Below are 23,406 nucleotides of genomic sequence, written 5' to 3' on the forward strand. Positions count from 1 at the left end.
AGAAGCCACGCCCCCTAAACTTGAGCTGACAGACAACGGCTACACCCCCTAAATTTGGACTGTCAGAAATGAGAGACCACGCCGCCATCACTGGGAGTGGCAGACAGAGACCACGCCTCCATCACTGGGAGTGACAGACAGAGACCACGCCTCCATCACTGGGAGTGACAGACAGATACCACGCCTCCATCACTGGGAGTGACAGACAGAGACCACGCCTCCATCACTGGGAGTGACAGACAGAGACCACACCTCCATCACTGTGAGTGACAGACAGAGACCACGCCTCCATCACTGGGAGTGACAGACAGAGACCACGCCTCCATCACTGGGAGTGACAGACAGAGACCACACCTCCATCACTGGGAGTGACAGACAGAGGCCACATCTCCATCACTGGGAGTGACAGACAGAGACCACGCCTCCATCACTGGGAGTGACAGACAGAGACCACACCTCCATCACTGTGAGTGACAGACAGAGACCATGCCTCCATCTTCAGGAGTGACAGACAGACCACACCTCCATCACTGGGAGTGACAGACAGAGACCACACCTCCATCACTGGGAGTGACAGACAGACCACACCTTCATCACTGGGAGTGACAGACAGAGACCACACCTCCATCTTCAGGAGTGACAGACAGAGACCACACCTCCATCACTGTGAGTGACAGATAGAGACCATGCCTCCATCTTCAGGAGTGACAGATAGACCACACCTTCATCACTGGGAGTGACAGACAGAGACCACGCCTCCATCTTCAGGAGTGACAGACAGAGACCACACCTCCATCACTGTGAGTGACAGATAGAGACCAGACCATGCCTCCATCTTCAGGAGTGACAGACAGACCACACCTTCATCACTGGGAGTGACAGACAGAGATTACACCTCCATCTTCAGGAGTGACAGACAGAGACCACACCTCCATCTTCAGGAGTGACAGACAGAGACCACACCTCCATCTTCAGGAGTGACAGACAGACCACACCTTCATCACTGGGAGTGACAGACAGAGACCACACCTCCATCTTCAGGAGTGACAGACAAAGACCACACCTCCATCTTCAGGAGTGACAGACAGACCACACCTCCATCTTCAGGAGTGACAGACAGAGACCTTGCCTCCATCTTCAGGAGTGACAGACACATTTATGAGTTTGTATAATACACCAAACCTTTTTCTGTTGCTCTGTGGTAACCAGGAGTGTGATTGACATGGTTGCAGCCATGATGCTCTGATTTCACCTTCAGTTGGTTCCAGAATTAGAAAAAAATCCTGTTTGATCTTGCAGTTTGTGTGTGTGTGTGTGTGTGTGTGTGTGTGTGTGTGTGTATGTGTGTCTGCCTCCCCTGTGTGCTGTCTTTGATGGTCCTTGTTGGAGCTTGCGCGAGTGCTGGTGATAATGTGTTATACATTGATTCCTCACAGGAGCACATACACAGACACACACAGCCACACACACATACACACACACACACACACACACACATTCTATTTATTAATACAAATGTGGAATGTTTTTCTTATTTGCTTTAGTCAGTTAGATCAGACTGATATGCTTTACATTTCTAGCTTGTCTACTTTACTAGACTTTATTAGACACTATTTGCATAAAATAAAATAATAATTACCATATTTATTAGACATTGAATTTTTTTGTGATTCCTAATAAGAATAAGTGCACCATAGCAACCGTGATCAGATAATGTTATTTTAATGTTATATATGAATAAAAATTATGATCAAGGTTATGATCAGTAAAGCAACACCGAACAAATAAGGAACACGGAAGGTGAAAAGGGTCAGATTCTGTGTAAAAGGGGGTGTAGAGTGTGGGAGCCAATAGGGGTCAGAACCTGGATGGATTGGATGATGCTTAATTATATCATGCTGTATAACTGTGTGTGTGTGTATGTGTGTGTGTGTGTGTGTGTGTGTGTGTGTGTGTTGTGTGTGTGTGTTGGTTCTGCAGCCCCTCTCCACCAGTCCATGTAGTGAGTCTACGACGCCCCCCAGCACTCTGGGTGTCTCACCTGGATTAGACACATCCTCAGGACATGATGTGTTTATACTGTCCCCTGCATATGGACACAGGTACACAAACACACACACACACACACACACACACACACACAATCCTTGATAACACATGAATAGAATAAAAAAAAATTCAGGAACCTCATTACCTCACAGTAATATTTACCACTTTATAATGTGATATATGTGATATATGATATATATTTCTCTCTCTCTCTCTCTCTCTCTCTCTCTCTCTCTCTCTCAGTAGGGATGAAGAGTTGGAGCGAGCTGGTTTTGGTGTTTTTGGCTCTGAAGGGTTCTTCATGGATCAAGAAGCTTTGGTGGGATCTCACTTCCCCCTGCTGGAAGACGAAATGGGCAGAAACGCAGGACTACGACGCAGAGACCGAACCCCAACACGGGGTCTGTATACACACACACACACACACACACACACACACACAAATAAAACAAACAAGAAGAATGTATCATAGAACGTGTTTTGAGATCAGCGATACTCCCACACACTCAGACTCACACATTCTTTCCTCCAGGTGATCTCCGGCAGGTCTCTCATGCGTCCGAATGGCTCGCTGAGCCTCAGGACTCGGGAGTTTACAAGCGAGGAAGCAGAGGTATTACATTTACTTTACATTTACATTTACTTGCTACTTCACTTCCAAATAGTCGAGCATTTAAATCACATTTATATCATTTATTAAAGGAAAAGTTCAGATAAAAGCTCAACCGTGTCCCTCGCTGTGGCTGCCTAATGTTGCTAACTCTGGTGAAACAGAGATACATATTCAAACATCTATGAAATCGGCTGTTTATTTATGAAGAACGTACATTTTTGTATAGATTTAGAAATGTATTGCGATATAAATGATGCATTCGGTTATGATTGTGAATATATTTCACAGTGAAGGAAATGTATTCAGAATCATAACCAAATACATTATTTAATACTTTTCCTAAGTTTAATGCTACCAGATTAGCATTGAGCTGATTACAGTAATTCATATTTCACTATTTTATTTGAAAAAGGGTTGCTGATGATATCGCAGTTTGTTTTTGAATACGGGGGATTTTATTTCTGGAAATGAGATGAGAGAGATGAGGTGAGTGTGGGTTTTTTCTTTTCTTTTTTTTTTTCTTCTTCTTGTCTTCTTTTATTCTTGTTGTGTTGAGCTGCTTGGAAACGGACGTCTAAAAACAGCATCGAGATCGAGTGGGAGTCTAAAGTAGATCTAAAAAAAGCAGGCATAAACCGCAATGTGGAAACACACACATGTTACACACACACACATACAACATACAGCACAACATACACACTCACAGCGCTGCTGAATTCTCACTCCTGATTGTTCAGGAGGTGTTGATTAGTTTTCTATAACAGCAGCTCTGACAATAGTGTTTTTTTGTGGTTTTCAGAATGATTAACTTCAAGACAGAGACAAAAGAGAGGCTGGTAAGAACTGCAACTAGATAAAGAGTATTAAATTCTCTGTGGCTTTCTCTTCCTGAAGACTCGGACTCCTCCCTCATGCGCTTCCTGAGTGACGACAGGATGCTGGTATTACAGGAAGAGGCGGAGTTTTCCCAACGCGACACTAGCCGGCGGACCAGGAAGAAAAGCCGCAATCCCAGTAGCCCCAGTTTTCCCATCAGCCCCTCCATGCTGGCCCCGCCCGTACGGCTGGACTCAGGACCACCAGAAGTTCTGCCCTTCTCTCTGCCTGACACCAGCACCATGCCACACTACCATGTGAGCCTCTGCGCTGATATCATATGAACGGAATAAACTACAAACTTATAGATTTAATGCCAGATCGACTTATGTCCAAAAATTGGATCACTTTGTAGCTCAAAGCAAATAAATTAGATTGTGATTGAAATATTTTGTTACCCTGACTATCACTAGCTTGCGTTACTGTAATCTGTACATCTTATAGTTTTTTTAAAGTTCCTTTAGACAAAACCACCACCTAGTCTCAGGAATAGTTTCTCACCTGGGTGTTTTCCAAGTGTTTTCGAAACCCATTTAGGATTTATGTTTGCAGAATGCATTAAAAGAAGTGTTTAAGCTTGCTCACCACACACACACACACACACACACACACACACACACACATACGTGCACACACATGCACACACACAGTTTGGTTTCATAACAGACTTTCAGTTCACTGCATGGAACAGGAAATCTCCTCTCTGATGTTTTTTCTCGCTTTCTGTCATTCTTGTCTCTCAGAGAGCCACAGACACACTACGAGCCGACGCTGACAGGTGAGTCACCGTCTAGTTTTAAACTTAAACTTTACTAAATATTTACTTTATTTACCTTCCATAAACAGTTTACAGGTATTAAAACTTGATCTGTAACTGAAATTAAACAGAAGTTTATCTTGGACAGAGATGATGTGCTTTGAAATGAACTGTTAGGTTCAACAGGAGGTTTTTGGGTTTGTTTGTTTTTTTAGCTTTTCGCCTTGTAGGAATTTTTATTTGTTCTACTAGAAACGCAATAAAACGTTAACTTAAAGTTTAACATTTTCACCATATCAGCAAAGTAAGTGATGACTGCGATGCCATAAGTTGCTTTTCACAGTAAAGTGTTTTTTTGTTGTTTTTTTTAAAGAAGAAGAAGAAGAAGAGTGTTAAGCGTCTGTAGACGGCGTTAACTCGAGCAAATCCAGGTTGTAAAACTAGGATCGATAGAAACTACACAAGAAAATAAAAAAATTGTAGCTAATTAAAATGTGGAGTAAAAGGAAGTTTACCTTCCAGGTGGATTTGCTCTCAAAGCAGGAAAAGACTGTAGTTACAGTTACAGAAGTAATCATTTTGGTCATGTGGGAGACGAAAAGGGTCAGATGAAGAGACAGAGTTTGGGAAGCCAAAGAGGAAAATGTCGGGAGTGAGGATCGATCAGGCGTATTAGTTCAAACAGTTTGATGATTATAAACATAAAGGTGTTAGTTCAGAGTGTGTAAGTTTCTACATGACTGTTATTTTATTATTTTCTAGTATTTTATTATATTCAGCATGAGGTTTAGAAATATTTAATTTAGCTGGGATTTTGGGTTTGTTCATTTTAATGGCTCACATTGTGTGTGTGATTGTGTGTGTGTGTGTGTGTGTGTGTGTGAGTGTGTGTGTGTGTGTGTGTGTGTGTGTGTGTGTGTGTGTGTGTGTGTGTGTGTGTGTGTTTGTGTGTGTGTGTGTGTGTGTGTGTTTGTGTGTGCACACACATATCCTGTGCATTATAAGTCAGTGAGTTTTGTGGTGTTGCTGAGGGCAGAGAAAGGTAACAGCTCTGATGCTCACAATGGTGAAAGAAAAAGATAAAAGGAAACCCTTATTTGCATAGCAAGCGTAAAACACACACACACACACACATGTTTGTAAAAAAGGGAGGTGGAAATAGATGTACTGTTTTGTGTCATGGTAAAAAAAAAACAGCCTGTGAGGGAAACGTTACCACAGATTACTCTCCTCTACTGTAGGAATATCAGTTATTTCTGTAAGCAGTTGTACTACTTGCTAATGCTTTAAGAGATTAGCCAGAGATTAATGGAACCCAAATCTACTGCTAGCAGCTAGAAACCTGACTGCTTCATTTGAATAATTGTTGCTAACCTTCTACAGATTAGCACGAGAAATGACTCATCAGGTGATGAATTGGTGTGAAAGCCGAAGATTCGGGACAATAAACCATTCCTTGAGGCACGAGTGAAATTTTAGAGTCAACAATGAAATGTTTTTGACAAGATTTATGCCAAAATATCGCTTAAAAATATAAATGTTGTAAAGATTGATGGTCAAATTGTATACATTTTTCTCCATTTATTTAGAAACCACATTATTGCAGATAAACAGTTTAGCTACTGTATAAACACTAATGCTAGTGACTTCACATCAGTCGTAATGGAGTTTAATGACACACTAGCAGCTAAAGACCTGTTAGCATAATATTGCTAGCTTTAGCTGGTAGGATAAGGAATGATTGGATTGCTCATGGTAAGGATTTCCAGTGTCATGCCATACTGCACAGTAAATATTAGCTTTACGTCACAATGTTCCTTTAATGTTTCTTTTAATCTTCATCATCTTCATCTTCTTCCTCAGGTATGCTGGATCTGCTGGGGATCGACAAGCAGGCGCATCCATGAGGAAGGTAAAAATCTTTCGATTGTTTATTCGTTCTTTTATTTTCTCTCGGTGTTAATAATGATGGACGACTCAGAAACGAATCGAATCATTTAATTGATTCAAACAAATCGAAATTCATGTTTTATTTTTTAGAGTTTTCCTGGTGATGTTGCAACTGTCTTGATCTTGATTGAACTTGCTTGATCTTTAGCCCAGTCCCTTCCGATTCAGAGACGCCTGACAGGACACCTATCCAGAAGGGTCTAACGGTGCTAGGATTTGATCTCATAAATTAACGTGTCATAAATTAATGTTTGTTTATGTGTTTTTCTTTGTAGTCAGTGCATTATGCCTCCTTAAGGACCAAGAGCAAGAAGAAAAGTAGAGGTGGGAAAGAAACATTACTCACTGTTGGACTGTGTAGTTGTCCTGTAAAGGTGTTGTGATGTGATTGTGTGTGTGTGTGTGTAGGGTCTCAGAGTAACTCAAGCAGGAGGCGTATCGCCTGTAAGGATCTGGGACATGGCGACTGTGAAGGCTGGCTGTGGAAGAAAAAGGATGCTTCCGGATACTTCACCCAGAAATGGAAGAAATACTGGTTCGTCCTGAAGGACTCGGATCTGTACTGGTACACCAACCAGAATGTAAGAGAGAGACGCCACCTTCTACACCTTCACCTCAGCAAAGGACAACATACAGCATACAGATGAAATCCTCCATCCTTTCTTTTTTTTTTTTTTTATCTTTTTACTCCAGGACGAAAAGGCAGAAGGCTTTATCAGTTTGCCGGAGTTCCGGATCGACAGAGCGATCGAATGCAGGAGGAAACAGTGAGAAATCTCAACACCCTTAATGTTCATCTTATAAACACAAGTGTTTTATTACACTTATACCACAGTGATTAACAGAAGATTACTACGTGACACCTTGTATAGTTTACACTTTATCTATTTGACCTTTTCCTCCTATTCTTCCCCCTCACAGTGCCTTCAAGGCTTGCCATCCAAAAATTAAGAGCTTCTTTTTTGCAACAGATCACCTGGAGGAGATGAACAGGTAAAAACCTCCTGCCTCTTCACCTGGACTAGTCGATCTGAGACATGTTCAGTTTAGCATCATGTACACCACATATCTAAATGAACACATATGTTTTCAGGTGGATGAATCGTCTCGGCTTGGCGGCGATCGGCTACACTCCGGATGACCCGGTGCCCCGTCCAGACGAAGGTAGGAGGGGGGAGGGTTTACGGCCTCGTATAACATAAAATATTCCCTTTTATGACAATAACAGTTTTGAAAACCTGGAATTTCCCAGAGGTGTTCTAGAGCATTCACACTGTCCTACAACACTATTTTTTTCTATTTAAATGATAATACACACACACACACACACACATTATACTCATCAGATCTACATAAGGATCTGGAAAGAATGACAGTTTCGTTGGCGTGTGGAACCCTAAAGCATTAACTCACACCCACCTGTAAGCCCCGCCCACTTCTTCCTATCTCATAGTAAATGTTTCGACTCGATTTTCCCACATGAAAGATTACTGTGTCTGTAAACTACGTTAACACAAAAATAAAACTAACAATCAGTCTACAAACACATCAAAGTGGTCAGAGGTGGCTTTCTGTTTTCTTCTGAACAAAGAACAGAACATTAAATGCACTTCTTTAAACCAATGTTGCGTCAGTCAGCTGTACGGTCTGGTCTTTATCAGTAACAGAGAGGAATTAGTGCTGAACTCAGAGTTTGCTCTGAACCATTAGTTCCTCAGGAGCCCCGCCCCCAATAAATCAAAAAACGTTTTACAACATGGACATGTGACATATCAAAACACTCAGAACAATGAGGGGTACTCCCTCACGGGTATTCTGATGATGTCACTTGCTCGTCTCCACTTACCTCCAAATGTTTTGGCACCCTAGCTTTCTGTTTACTTGCTTCCAAAAGTAACACTGACCCTTATGTCCACTCGCCTCCAAAAAGCACCGGCCTTTGCGAATACTTGCATCGTCAAAGCCAACATCAAAGTTTGTCGCGACGAACTTTACAAATCTAGTTATACACTGTTGTAGAAATTACATTACTTACAGTTACATCATTTCCTGTCCAGCGTCACTCAAACGAGGATGAGGTTCACTTCTGAGTCTGGTTCCTCTCAAGGTTTCTTCCGCATATCATCTCAGGGAGTTTTTCTCAGGGAGAAAAAAAAAAGGTTTTTTTACCTCTTGGCTTCCCATATTCATTTCTAGTTCTCAGATTCTTACATGTTATTTATTCCTGGAATTCCTCCTCCAGACACTCTCACTCACTCTCACTCATCTTCTACCGCTTATCCGAACTACCTCGGGTCACGGGGAGCCTGTGCCTCAGGCATCATCGGGCATCAAGGCAGGATACACCCTGGACAGAGTGCCAACCCATCACAGGGCACACACACACACACACTCTCATTCACTCACACAATCACACACTACGGACAATTTTCCAGAGATGCCAATCAACCTACCATGCATGTCTTTGGACCGGGGGAGGAAACCGGAGTACCCGGAGGAAACCCCCGAGGCACGGGGAGAACATGCAAACTCCACACACACAATGTGGAGGCGGGAATCGAACCCCCAACCCTGGAGGTGTGAGGCGAACGTGATAACCACTAAGCCACCGTGACCCCATTTTAAATTCATATTTTTAAAATAACTTGAAACTTTAAATGTATGTATGCATTTATTTATTTTTATTCTATTTTTATTCTTATTATTCTATTTTTTTTTCTCTTCTGTGTTTTTTTTTTTTTTTTTACTTCTGTTAAGCTGCTTTGAGACAATGTGAATTGTTAAAAGCGCCATGCAAATAAGTTGAACTGAATCGAATCAAATTGAACTTACGATGAAGTGCCAAATGGAAGGTTGTACAAATAAATAGTAATGACAGTTAAGTGATTAAGTACATGTGCTGTTTGATCACACGAAGGGACATCTGTTATGTTATCTGCTACGTGTTACTGGTATGTTGAAACGTCAGCGAATGTTTACGGAAGGATGCGTGTAAACGTGACGTGTGTGATGTCACTGTGTAGATTACTGGAGCGAGAGCGATCAGGAGGAGGTCGATGGATCCATGACGCTGAAACAGGAGTCGACTTACCACTGCAATCCTGCCGTGAGTTCTGAGATGAGACGCCTTTAACATCATCACACTTAGACCTTGAACATCATTTCTACAATAAAAATATAAGAATGGAACGTTTTACTAGATATTTTCTCTAGCCATTTTCTGATTTCTAGCCAGTTCTGTTTCCTGCAGTTTTAGCTGTAAACCACAACCTCAGGCCTTGAGCCTCGTTGTCATTTTATTTTTTTCTATCTGGATTTGATTGTTGATAAAATCCTGATTTGTACATTCTTCATAGCCATGTTTTAAAATTGTTAGCAAGACAACGACATGCCCATAAGTGCTAGTCTGCTCCAATGGAGATACATTACGCTGTGAAATTTAATAAAACTAATAAGTTTTATGGCATTACAGGAAACCTATATTACAAACGATCAAATCCCTAAATTGTTCTTCTTGCTTATGAAGAAAAACAAACTCCAATTTTCCCAAAAACTAGCACAGAATCGTGTATTGCTGCTTAGCCAAAAATAGAGCTGCAGCCTCTGTTTAGCAGATTAAACTCAAGAGATTTTGTGTGTCATGTCCCTGCTGTAGTACGATTTAGGGTGAGAGCCCCTGGAGTAAGGAAGACTGTGACTGACTGTGACTCGGAGCTGTTTTATTCAGTGTAATGAACTGAAATTGAATTCATGATGATTACAGAGCTTACAGATTACAGCTCAGGTGGACTTGTGTACATCTCTGCTCTTATTGTTGTTGCCACCCACAGAATAATATTAAGACATATTTTTTCTGGGAGTAAAACAGAGCTAGAATTACACCTCACAGCTTAACGTTACCCTTCACGCTAACAACTGAGGGTGTTTATTTGGACATAATGGGGTGGGGGAGGGGCAGTTGGGGCATGGGTTATTGCCCTAAGCAGGACAGAAGGGTTATTATCAGCAGTTTAGCTGTATTTAACTGCAGCTCTTGGTAACACTGTATTGATTAATAGTTTAGTTTGGTAAAAGTTTATTGATTATTGATTTATTTCATGCGGCTCTAGGTGACGTCGTCCAGCGCGTTTGGCGAGCGCCATTTCTCCAGCGGCTCCACCTTCTCGCACTCGTCTGCCGAGGACTCGCACTCGTCCTGTCGCTCCACCCATCGTGAGCGTGAGCGGCGCTCCTGGCAGGACCTGATCGAGACCCCTGTGGGGTCTTCGGGGCTTCATTACCTCCAGACGGGTGCCGGAGGGGACGGACGTGTCCCGATCTCACCCGAGAGGCTGCGCCAGGCCACGCTGCCCGCCAGGCGCCGACGCCCACCTCGACACGACGGGCCGTTCCCACTGACGGACAGTGAAGAGCCCCGCCCACGAGGCCACTCCCACAAGCAGAGAAGCCAGAGCCTCCCGCGGCACCGCTCACACGGCACACTTTGCCCTCGCACCCGGCTTCACGAGGAGGAGGAGGAGGAGGAAGAAGAGGAGGAGGAGGAGGAAAGTGTGTGCGAGGTCCGGCAGCGGGTGTGTGAGGCTCCAAAGCGCGTGTGTGAAGAATCTGACCCTCTGGAAGAGTTGTATCGCTCTCTGGAGCAAGCGAGTGTCTCTGCGTTCGGGCAGCAGCGGCCCTCCACACGCCAGGAGTTCCGCCGCTCATTCGTCAAGCGCTGCAACGACCCGGCCACTAACGAGAAACTCCACCGCATCCGGGCGCTCCGCTCCACTCTAAAGGTACATGCTGCATGCAGAAAGGCAACACTATTTCTAAATATTACCTCAAGTCATAACTTTCCATGTTCCAGAAGATTCAATGCTGAATCCTTTTTTGTAGGTTTGTAAAGCTGATGCTCTTTTCTCTGTGTTTCTCAGGCTAAAGAAGGAGACCTTACTGTGATTGGTCAGCTGCTGGATGACCCCTGCCTGACCTCTCGCAAGTTCCGCGAGTGGAAACAGAGGAACCAAGAGCTCTTCCTGGATATCTGCGAGTTTAGCTCCGCCCCTCTGGAACTGCCCACTGAGCCTGGTGACCTTTCACCTCTGTCTCCGACACTGCTGATGCACACACACTCCTTTATAGAGACACACGTCTGAAACACAACACACACTCTGACAAACACCTACAGACTTTCAGCGGTGTATCTGAAACAAAAAGAAGTCGACGTGAAAACAAAACACTGTGGCCCCGCCTCTTCCCTCTGATTGGGTATTTGACCTTTAACTGACAGCTGACTGAGCCACTGTAAGAGAGTGTTTTAGCGTGTCCTGGACAAACACACTGCTTTTTTCTTCTTCTTCTTCTTCTTTCGTCAGACGGATTCGCGCTGTATCTCAGCGCTCACACACGGATCTTCTTTACAACTTAAAGAAATCAAACATACATGACGTCCCTCTTACACCAGACGTCGTCAGTCGACCGAGACATGCCGAGTGTCTGCGGCTAACGTAGCTAACGTAGCTAAGAAATGATAGAAGCTTGCTAGCCTTCTTAAAAACATGACGTGAAGCCTGACTAGAAGTTCAGATACTACAAACACTGTGAAGTAGTGTTGAATTCACCAGGCGATTGTCGACAACAGTTAAACCATTTGATGTTTTATTTCCACAAAATCCCGAATCTGTTTGTCACGATCTCGACAGAACTCTAGAGAAGAGAACGGGATTATGGGATTGACAACATGAGGAAGGACACGTTTGCCAACGTTTCCCTTAAATTAGCCGAAGGCAAGCGTCCAGATTAGCAAATGTTAATCCTAATATACATGAAATAGAATAATCTTTAGGCCACTCGGTCCAGACGGTAGCTTTAATCTTGATGCTAGCTGTAAGGTTCTGTGAACTCTTAGCTACATTAGCCTGTAAAGTAGCGACCTTCAGACACTTGGACTACGTTTGGTGTAACTTGTGTACATTTGATTTCTTTTCTTTTTTTTCTTTTTTTTTTTTTTTTACTTTCACAAACTTCTCCATTCCTTCATCTACTCGTTTCATCTCCAGGATCCAGGATTTTTTCCTGCTGGAGTTTTTTCGGATTATTTTCTCGGGACTCGTTTGTTTGTTTACTCGTTTTCTCCCTTCCCTCGGGATGCTGCAGGACGAGCGCTCATGTAGCCATGGGCAACGGGCTTCACTCTGTTACCAAGCAACACCGCCCTACTGTGTTAACTCTCAGAGCATGCAAGAGTGTGTGTGTGTGTGTGTGTGTGTGTGTGTGAGAGAGAGAGAGAGAGAGAGAGAGAGAGAGAGAGACTTGGAGAGGACTGATGAGACTGATGCACTTCCTGTAGGGATGACAGCCTACGATGCGTCTGTAACCAAACCTGGGTTGTGTAGAATATTTAGAACATAGCTGAACTCCTGCATGGTTTAAAAGTTATTAATCTACACCGAATGAGCTGATGAAGAGTCTGTATATAAGAGAAATATCCTTTGCCTAGCTGCATCCTCTGTTTAAAACTGTGAACTTTTAATTGTGAATGCAATCTTCTGGCACTGCAAAGACAGAAGCTTTCTAGTTTTCTTTTCTTAAAAAAAAAAAAAAAAGGAACACAAAAGACTAAAGCTTTGCTTCTCTGGTATCCTGACTGTTTTTGCTTGGGGGTGGGTGGGGTGTGGTGGGGGTTCTGTGGGTGGGGGGGATTGGCAGGGTGTGGGGTGGTTGGGGGGGCAGCTGGTTTATTACCTCTTACGTTTTGGCTTACATTCAGGTTGGGAGCTTTTTTATTATTTTTTTTGGTCTTTATATTTTAAAGGATTCATAAATTTTTAGATAATTCCAGTCTAAAGTTTAAGAATTCCAGGATTTTTAGAAAATCTTGTGTTTTTTTTTTTGTTTTTTTTTTTGTTTTTTTAGAAAATTCCCAAACTGTGAGTTCAGAGTTCAATGATTCAAGTATTTTTTTTTTTTTTTTTTTTTTTTTTTTTTTTAGAAGAGACACGCATAACAGCATTTTACAGCTGTAACAGGAGTAAATTTAGAAACCGTGAGCCCGATGATGGAAAACATTTTTTTTTTTGAGAAGATATAAATTTTGCATGTAAAGTCCAAGGATTTTACATTTTTATAAATTTCATTAAATCTCATTAAAAAATTTCACAGATCTTTATTTTTTAATTCCAGAATTTTGAGTTTGAAGCCCAAGAATTCTAAATTTGTTTTTCATAAAATTTCAGAACTCAGTGCAAAAGTCCAGTGGTTTAAATCATTCTTCTGGAAGATTTATGAACTCTGAGTTCAAAGTCCAAGGATTCTATTTTAAATAAATAAATAAATAAATAAATAAAATTCCCAACCTTTAGTGCAAAGTCCAAGGATTTTAGAGTTTTCAGTTGAATATGTGTGAGACTTTTTCCCCCAACGCAGAGCCGAAGCCTCTTCACCAGCTGAAACAGAAGTTGTGTCTTAATGATCCAGATTATAATTCATTGTTTCTTTATTTTTTAAATATTACAATAAAGTATAAAAGCAGCCAGGATTAAACTGAGCTCAAGATTTGGATTTGTTCTGATTTGATTCTAAATTTCAGCTCGATCACATTCTTGATCACTTTAAGTGATTCAAATCTTTATATAACTCCTTACAAGGAATCAAAGATGATTTGTTATTCGTTTGCTTTTTGAATCGTTCTTGGAATCATGTACGACTGATTCAGACAAACGCGTCTGAAATCGATTCGATAGCGGAAAAAGACTGGATCATATTATATTAATTTATAGAATGATATTACTTTCATATAATCCAGTTTAATCCACGTTACTGTGGGTTTGAATCGATTTCTGAGCTCGTTTTAAAATGAGTGAATCATATTTGGTAAATTTCTGAAAAAAAAGTACATCATGTTTTGATTCTTGTAGCTTTTTATTCTGAACGTGGAACTGCTCAGACTCAGAGGAAGAAATGATTAGCATTAGCGATGTATTTTCACTTCTTTTCTCTGACTGTTTGAGGTCTGAGGCTTTGGCATGGTGTTGGAGGAAGAATATAGCCTGTGTGTTTCAGTACAGTCTTTAACACACCCTCATAGCTTTTCTTTTCTGATTGTCCACTCGTTTTTTTGCGGTCCGTGGCAAAGCCGACGCTGAAATGTGTGTCGTTTTTCTCTGTTTAAATTCTGTATGTTGAGTTGATCTGAAGGGAAAATCTGCGTCTACACCCGAGTCCACGTCGACATGGTGTGAAATGTATTTAGCGACGTGTCTCACGCGGCTTTTCTTGTGATGTTCCACTGTATCCGCGTTACATTAGCGTGTGAATAGAACTGCTGGGAGACGAAACTGAATCGAGTCGAATGTAATTATTTTTAACAGTGTAAATTGTACAGACAATTGAAAATAACTAAAACACAAACACACACATGCACATTTGTCCTTTATGTTCCTGTGATTTAGAATGTTCTCATGTTATAAACTCCACTGTGGACTGAATTTAGAGCATCTCAAGCATCATATGTAAGACTGAATATATATACACACCTCTGTGTGTGTGTGTGTGTGTGTGTGTGTGTGTGTGTGTGTGTGTGTGTGTGTGTGTTTGTCTCCTGGGCTTCACTGTGGTTTAGGGCACTTATTTCCCGCCCTGCTCTCTGCCCTGCTGAGTGAAGTGGAAGTTGCACTGAGACTTCTCCATCAGAAAGCGCTGCTCTTTTTTTCTTTTTTTCTTTCTGCCCCTCTGCACTTCAGAACTCTTCAAGCCACTCCAGTGTCACTGCAGGCTCGCCCTCCTTTTTCCTATATACACACACACACACATATATAAATATAATTATATATATAAATATAAATAAATATATATATATATGATAAAGATTGTAAAATGCAAAAATGAATAAATGAAGATCTCTGCACTTACGAGGCCGTGTTGTGTTTTGTGTTGTTTTGACCTTGTTCTTCACCCATAGTGTTTCGAGCACATGTTTTTTTACCTCTTGGCTTCCCATATTCATTTCTAGTTCTCAGATTCTTACATGTTATTTATTCCTGGAATTCCTCCTCCAGACACTCTCACTCTCTCTCACTCATCTTCTACCGCTTATCCGAACTACCTCGGGTCACGGGGAGCCTGTGCCTATCTCAGGCGTCATCGGGCATCAAGGCAGGATACACCCTGGACGGAGTGCCAACCCATCGCAGGGCACACACACACATACACACTCTCATTCACTCACACAATCACACACTACGGACAATTTTTCCAGAGATACCAATCAACCTACCATGCATGTCTTTGGACCGGGGGAGGAAACCAGAGTACCCGGAGGAAACCCCCGAGGCACGGGGAGAACATGCAAACTCCACACACACAAGGCGGAGGCGGAAATCGAACCCCCAACCCTGGAGGTGTGAGGCGAACGTGCTAACCACTAAGCCATCGTGCCCCCCCCTCCTGCAGACTTTACTTTGCTTTTGTTTTTGAAGGAGTCAGATGAGACTCTGAAATTGTCCACACCGAGCTCTTTACTGACATCAGCTGGTGAATCTTCTACAAAAACTCACATGTACACTGATTGTTCAGACTCACCTTTACTGTATCCTGTATCTTTATCTGAAAAGAAAGAAGTCTATTTTTTAATATCATTATCAACTGATTAACAAGCTCTCTGGACTCAACAGTAAAGAACTAAACAAAATTTTCAACCTTTACAGAGTTTTACCTGACAACAAAATTGTCTTTGGTAATCCCAAGTGTGTGTTGATTAACGTCACTCGAGGGTAATATATCGAGTCTATTCACAGCACAGTTGATTTTCATTCATACATCCATTAAGGTGCCTCATAAGAACATCACACACTCAATCCTCCAGTAATGCAGCTCAGCCACTGCAGTGTCTCCACTAGTGCTTCCACCTTTTACAGGGTGCCATTACTTTTGTTCTAATTATACAGTTGACACTAAACAGTCTGATCTGCACAAATGCATCAACTTGACAATTTGAAGTTGTTCGGTCGAGGTTTCCATTAGTGAAGCTTATTATATGTGAATTTAAATGATATTAGCTACGAATAATTAAATGAGTTTATGTAGTTCACTTGGACTGATTATACACTGATACGCTTATTAATGCATCATCATCACCACCTAGTGGATATGATTTGAACTGCAGTAACAAATAATACACTATTCAATATACACGTTATGGCCAAAAGTATGTGCTGTGCCCCACCCACCCCCACCCGTGACTGACACTCACACCCATATGTGATTCTTCATCTAAGAGTCTCAAACCCTGTTCCAGCAGGACAATGTCCCTGTGTACAAAGCCTGAGCTCCATGAGGACATGGTGTGGAGGTGAAGGTTGGAGTAAAGAACTTGATTGTCCTGCACTGAGCCCTGACTCTGACTCAACACCACTGAACACCTCTGGGATGAACCAGAACTGGTGTCTCCTTAACATCAGGGTCTGATCTCACTGATGTTCTTGTAGAGGGGAATCAGATGATCAGGAGAGCACAAATTATCGCCGTGTAGTGTGTTACAGAAGAAATTAATAAGACACACAATAAGAATACATTAGGACTCTAAACTCACAGAAAGGATTTTTTGTCTCGCGTTTTTTTCCCCCTTGATGACATCTCCGGGCCTCCGTAGAGACAGATGGGAAGGGGGCAGAGCCAACATGGTGGCCAAGGTGAGTTTCTGTGTGGAACCAAACTTTCGTGTAGGATTTAAGTAACGTTTTAAATCTCATGCGTTTATAAAGGAAATGCTTTCAATCTGAAAACACGAGATTTAACCTGTGTGCGTATTTTTTTCTTCAAATCGCCGATTGTTTGGTTGTTTTTAGACAAATTGTACGTGTAGAACATGACGTTCCTGAAGCAGCGCACTAGCGCACTACATAGTGTGTATAAATACTCTGCGCCAGTATTAGTACAGTACAGTACGAGTAATAAATCACAACACAGTATGAATAGTACAGCACAGTGCACAGCACACTACACAGTATGAGTAGTACACACTACACAGTACGAGTAGTACACACTACACTACACAGTATGAGTAGTACACACTACACAGTACGAGTAGTACACAGCACACTACACAGTATGAGTAGTACACACTACACAGTATGAGTAGTAAATCACAACACAGTACGAGTAGTACACAACACACTACACAGTACGAGTAGTACACACTACACAGTACGAGTAGTACACACTACACAGTACGAGTAGTACACAGCACACTACACAGTATGAGTAGTAAATCACAACACAGTACGAGTAGTACACACTACACAGTACGAGTAGTACACACTACACAGTACGAGTAGTACACACTACACAGTACGAGTAGTACACACTACACAGTATGAGTAGTACACACTACACAGTATGAGTAGTACACACTACACAGTATGAGTAGTACACACTACACAGTATGAGCAGTACACACTACACAGTATGAGTAGTAAATCACAACACAATACGAGTAGTACACACTACACAGTATGAGTAGTACACACTACACAGTATGAGTAGTACACACTACACAGTATGAGTAGTACACACTACACAGTACGAGTAGTACACAACACACTACGCAGTATGAGTAGTACACACTACACAGTATGAGTAGTACACAACACACTACACAGTATGAGTAGTACACAATACACAGTATGAGTAGTACACAACACACTACACAGTATTAGTACACAGTATGAGTAGTACACACTACACAGTATGAGTAGTACACACTACACAGTATGAGTAGTACACACTACACAGTATGAGTAGTACACACTACACAGTATGAGTAGTACACACTACACAGTATGAGTAGTACACACTACACAGTATGAGTAGTACACACTACACAGTACGAGTAGTACACACTACACAGTACGAGTAGTACACACTACACAGTACACAGTACGAGTAGTACACACTACACAGTATGAGTAGTACACACTACACAGTATGAGTAGTACACACTACACAGTATGAGTAGTACACACTACACAGTATGAGTAGTACACACTACACAGTATGAGTAGTACACACTACACAGTATGAGTAGTACACACTACACAGTATGAGTAGTACACACTACACAGTATGAGTAGTACACACTACACAGTATGAGTAGTACACACTACACAGTATGAGCAGTACACACTACACAGTATGAGTAGTAAATCACAACACAATACGAGTAGTACACACTACACAGTATGAGTAGTACACACTACACAGTATGAGTAGTACACACTACACAGTACGAGTAGTACACACTACACTACACAGTATGAGTAGTACACAGTATGAGTAGTACACACTACACTACACAGTATGAGTAGTACACAGTATGAGTAGTACACACTACACTACACAGTATGAGTAGTACACAGTATGAGTAGTACACACTACACTACACAGTATGAGTAGTACACAACACACTACACAGTATGAGTAGTACACACTACACAGTATGAGTAGTACACAACACACTACACAGTATGAGTAGTACACACTACACAGTATGAGTAGTACACAACACACTACACAGTATGAGTAGTACACACTACACAGTATGAGTAGTACACAACACTACACAGTATGGGTAGTACACTACACAGTATGAGTAGTACACACTACACTACACAGTATTAGTACACAGTATGAGTAGTACACACTACACTACACAGTATGAGTAGTACACAGTATGAGTAGTACACACTACACTACACAGTATGAGTAGTACACAGTATGAGTAGTACACACTACACTACACAGTATGAGTAGTACACAGTATGAGTAGTACACACTACACTACACAGTATGAGTAGTACACATTACATAGTATGAGTAGTACACAACACACTACACAGTATGAGTAGTACACAACACACTACACAGTATGAGTAGTACACACTACACAGTATGAGTAGTACACACTACACAGTATGAGTAGTACACACTACACAGTATGAGTAGTACACAACACACTACACAGTATGAGTAGTACACACTACACAGTATGAGTAGTACACAACACACTACACAGTATGGGTAGTACACTACACAGTATGAGTAGTACACACTACACTACACAGTATTAGTACACAGTATGAGTAGTACACACTACACTACACAGTATGAGTAGTGCACAGTATGAGTAGTACACACTACACTACACAGTATGAGTAGTACACAGTATGAGTAGTACACACTACACAGTATGAGTAGTACACACTACACTACACAGTATGAGTAGTACACACTACACTACACAGTATGAGTAGTACACACTACACTACACAGTATGAGTAGTACACACTACACTACACAGTATTAGTACACAGTATGAGTAGTACACACTACACTACACAGTATGAGTAGTACACAGTATGAGTAGTACACAGTATGAGTAGTACACAGTATGAGTAGTACACAGTATGAGTAGTACACACTACACTACACAGTATGAGTAGTACACAGTATGAGTAGTACACACTACACTACACAGTATTAGTACACAGTATGAGTAGTACACACTACACTACACAGTATTAGTACACAGTATGAGTAGTACACACTACACTACACAGTATGAGTAGTACACACTACACTACACAGTATTAGTACACAGTATGAGTAGTACACACTACACTACACAGTATGAGTAGTACACAGTATGAGTAGTACACACTACACTACACAGTATGAGTAGTACACACTACACTACACAGTATGAGTAGTACACACTACACTACACAGTATGAGTAGTACACACTACACTACACAGTATGAGTAGTACACACTACACTACACAGTATGAGTAGTACACACTACACTACACAGTATGAGTAGTACACACTACACTACACAGTATGAGTAGTACACACTACACTACACAGTATGAGTAGTACACAACACACTACACAGTATGAGTAGTACACAACACACTACACAGTATGAGTAGTACACTACACAGTATGAGTAGTACACAGTATGAGTAGTACACAGTATGAGTACACACTACACTACACAGTATGAGTAGTACACAGTATGAGTAGTACACACTACACTACACAGTATTAGTACACAGTATGAGTAGTACACAGTATGAGTAGTACACACTACACTACACAGTATGAGTAGTACACAACACACTACACAGTATGAGTAGTACACTACACAGTATGAGTAGTACACAGTATGAGTAGTACACAGTATGAGTAGTACACAGTATGAGTAGTACACAGTACACTACACAGTATGAGTAGTACACAGTATGAGTAGTACACAGTATGAGTACACACTACACTACACAGTATGAGTAGTACACAGTATGAGTACACACTACACTACACAGTATGAGTACACACTACACTACACAGTATGAGTAGTACACACTACACTACACAGTATGAGTAGTACACAGTATGAGTACACACTACACTACACAGTATGAGTAGTACACAGTATGAGTACACACTACACTACACAGTATGAGTAGTACACACTAAAGTGCACAGCACGATCACGTCTTTCTTCTCTGAATGAGAAAGCAGTTTCATATACAGTGAATTAATCAAAGATAAACAACTAAAGGTGTACCAGATGTCAGAATCATCATAATACATCACAATAAAATAATCATTAAACAACACACACGGTGTCTCAGATAAACAAATCACACGAACACAACTGGTTTGTCATTGTGGGTTTATTTAAAGAGCCAAAAAAAAAGACCGAATGAATCCGACTTCAAGATCTGAATAGAAATGTGAAAATAAAAGCCTGTTCCAGCAGGACATCCAGCATGAAAAGTACAGTTTAGTTCAAAAATAAATTGTAACACATCAGTTAGACGTCATATGTTTAAAATATAATATAAATATAATATAAATATAATATTTATATTAGAAAAAAATATAAGTTTAAAAAAAAACACTTAGTAGATAAAAGATGTAAGCTGTTGTGCTGCTCTGGGAATGACAGAAAAAGTGTGTGTGTGTGTGTGTGTGTGTGTGTGTGTGTGTGTGTGTGTGTGATCCTGAGGTGGTGAAGTTAGCAGTGATACCGGCTGCTTTGGGTTTGGCTTCATTCAAAGTTTATTCCGTGACTGAGGAAAGGACGGACAAGCGGATTTCCCCACGCGAGGTGAGACACAACACACACACACACACACACACACACACACACACACTTCCCCATATCCTCTATCCGTCTTGTCTAATATAATAGAGCAGGTTCTCTGTATTTGTCTTCCTTTCTTTATATTTTTCACAGTTGTGTATCTACAACACAGAGCCTCCGGCGCTACAATATGTGGAGGAGAAAGCGGGTCACCTGCAGACAGGCTTCGGGCGGATGAGACTTGGGCTTCAGCGATTTGTCCAATCCGTGCAGGTACAACTCAGAGACATCGTCGTCTTCCGATTGAATTTCTCTTACGTGATTTTGTTCACGTCTGTGCTAATTATTATTATTATTTATTTTAATACAGAACACTTGCAGCTCGGTCAGAGTCGGGGCCGTTTCTTTATACCAGACTGGACACGGTGAGCTTTGCGAGTATTTTGTGTATTTCTATATAAATGCAGATAATCACAATGATCTCCTATAATATATCTACTGACTCTTGATCATTCTGTGACGTTAGACACGTATAATTTCCTGAGAGACCCACCCCCTGGTTTCCTGCCCAGAGTTGGTATAATCACCGTGTCTGGATTGGCTGGCCTCATCCTGGCACGCAAAGGTACGTTATTTACAAAAACTCCACCAGTGGTGAAGAAAGCTGGTCTGGATGTGAAGAGCGGCTTTATTTAATAACATGATTCCTCCTTTGAGATGTTCCCGATCTTCTCCCTGATCAAACCGTTGTGGTTTCAGGTTCTCGGCTAAAGAGAATCGGTGTTCCTCTGGTCATGACGTCTGCTGGTACTGCTGTATGTTACCCCCTGCAGACTGTCGCAGTTTTACAGGTAGTGTAGGTGCATTTATAAAAACACAGCCAGGATGATGGACCTTGCCGTGTGTTCTCTCTAACAGTTCCTGCTACTTCATCTTTCTCTTTAGGTGACGGCTAAAACGGTGTACGCCACCAGCTCTTTGGTTGCTTCTGCGTTCAAATCGAACTCCAAAGTGGACGGCGTCGTTCCTGAGAAGTCTGTAAGTCTGGATGTAGCTGATAGGTACAAATACATACAGACCTGCATGGGCATAAATAGCAGGGTTCATGAACAATGTTATTGTGTCTTTCTTCAATGTAGCAGACATCAGAAGAGGATGGACCAGGAACAGAAGTCCCTCAGCCTGATGAACTACCACAAAAGGTGCCCAAGGGTGAACCTGGACCACAGCGTGAACCTGTACCAGAAGCTGAACCTGTACCAGAAGCTGAACCTGTACCAGATTCAAATGTTGTGGAAGGTTTAGACATTTCTGACAATTTGCCTGAATCTGCTGCCACACCAACTGACACTGCTCCACTTGTAGAGGAAACTACACCTTCTCCTCCTCCAGCTGTAGAGAAAACTACACCTTCTCCTCCACCAGCTGTAGAGATCACAACCTCTCCTACAGCCAAAGGTGAGCCCCAACCCTTTAGTACCTGTTATAAATGTAACTACACTGAGCTGGCACTAGGTTCAGGCACTGAGAGCCTCAGGGACGGTTGCTTAATCTAAAGGTTCTTCAGCCTGATCATCAGTCTTGTATTTATGCACCACATGGACATGTGTTTAACTTTTTCATTTGACTTGTTGCAGAGAAGCCGCGGTTCGTCCCTGACCCGTCTTTACTGGACCACGGACAGGCTCATCCTGAAGATTCGGACTTGTACAGCACCCGAGGATGAGCGGGAAAACCCGAAACGGACCAGAGTACGAGTGTGACAATGGAGTTGGGTGGTGGACGGTAACGAAGGAGAACATTTCTGCTTACAACAAAAACTTGAATCCAGAGTGAAGAATTAATTGCAATAAAAAACAAAACAACCAACAACACTTTCCTTGTGGCTAAATAATTAAGATCCCTTCTTTAAACAAAACGAGGACGTTCTGGAAGATCAAACCCCTGTTGGATGTGAATGTTTAAAGTGTCCATCTCCTCTCTGACCTCCTTTATGTCCAGTGTTAAGTACAAATCCAGCCGTTGACGATAA

The 23,406-nt window shown here is 41.7% G+C and overlaps 2 protein-coding genes across 3 annotated transcripts in view; both read left to right on the forward strand.

Moving 5' to 3' along the window:
- si:ch211-26b3.4 (connector enhancer of kinase suppressor of ras 2) overlaps positions 1 to 12,859 on the forward strand; it is a 30,957-nt gene extending 18,098 nt beyond the window's left edge. The window contains exons 10-23 of the mRNA XM_060863539.1: positions 1,981 to 2,102; positions 2,296 to 2,450; positions 2,582 to 2,662; positions 3,557 to 3,795; positions 4,282 to 4,316; positions 6,159 to 6,207; positions 6,521 to 6,569; positions 6,654 to 6,826; positions 6,939 to 7,012; positions 7,167 to 7,238; positions 7,339 to 7,409; positions 9,269 to 9,351; positions 10,355 to 11,023; positions 11,162 to 12,859. Of these exons, the coding sequence (XP_060719522.1) occupies positions 1,981 to 2,102; positions 2,296 to 2,450; positions 2,582 to 2,662; positions 3,557 to 3,795; positions 4,282 to 4,316; positions 6,159 to 6,207; positions 6,521 to 6,569; positions 6,654 to 6,826; positions 6,939 to 7,012; positions 7,167 to 7,238; positions 7,339 to 7,409; positions 9,269 to 9,351; positions 10,355 to 11,023; positions 11,162 to 11,383 (2,094 nt within the window). The 3' untranslated portion in view covers positions 11,384 to 12,859. The remainder of the gene's footprint in view (positions 1 to 1,980; positions 2,103 to 2,295; positions 2,451 to 2,581; positions 2,663 to 3,556; positions 3,796 to 4,281; positions 4,317 to 6,158; positions 6,208 to 6,520; positions 6,570 to 6,653; positions 6,827 to 6,938; positions 7,013 to 7,166; positions 7,239 to 7,338; positions 7,410 to 9,268; positions 9,352 to 10,354; positions 11,024 to 11,161) is intronic.
- A 3,942-nt stretch (positions 12,860 to 16,801) lies between these two features.
- apool (apolipoprotein O-like) lies at positions 16,802 to 23,248 on the forward strand. Of its 2 annotated transcripts, none has more exons than XM_060863086.1 (9): positions 16,802 to 16,915; positions 21,297 to 21,398; positions 21,528 to 21,647; positions 21,745 to 21,799; positions 21,901 to 21,999; positions 22,134 to 22,225; positions 22,320 to 22,412; positions 22,517 to 22,832; positions 23,012 to 23,248. In XM_060863086.1, exons 1-9 carry the CDS (start codon positions 16,853 to 16,855, stop codon positions 23,098 to 23,100), a joined length of 1,029 nt encoding a protein of 342 aa, XP_060719069.1. In that variant the 5' UTR covers positions 16,802 to 16,852; the 3' UTR covers positions 23,101 to 23,248. The 2 variants fall into 2 exon arrangements, with proteins under 2 accessions (XP_060719069.1, XP_060719068.1); XM_060863085.1 differs by having other exon boundaries at positions 16,804 to 16,915; positions 22,514 to 22,832.
- Positions 23,249 to 23,406: the final 158 nt, after the last annotated feature.

This window comes from Tachysurus vachellii, chromosome 26 (genome assembly GCF_030014155.1).
Source record: "Tachysurus vachellii isolate PV-2020 chromosome 26, HZAU_Pvac_v1, whole genome shotgun sequence".
In the NCBI taxonomy this organism is placed as follows: domain Eukaryota; kingdom Metazoa; phylum Chordata; class Actinopteri; order Siluriformes; family Bagridae; genus Tachysurus; species Tachysurus vachellii.

Excerpts from the sequence above, each read along its gene's own strand:
- apool (XM_060863085.1), top strand. The coding sequence starts at position 16,853 with ATGACATCTCCGGGCCTCCGTAGAGACAGATGGGAAGGGGGCAGAGCC. Across the intron at positions 16,916-21,296 it reads GAGCCAACATGGTGGCCAAG|GTGGTGAAGTTAGCAGTGAT; the intron begins GTGAGTTTCTGT and ends TGTGATCCTGAG. Across the intron at positions 22,000-22,133 it reads CCTCATCCTGGCACGCAAAG|GTTCTCGGCTAAAGAGAATC; the intron begins GTACGTTATTTA and ends TTGTGGTTTCAG.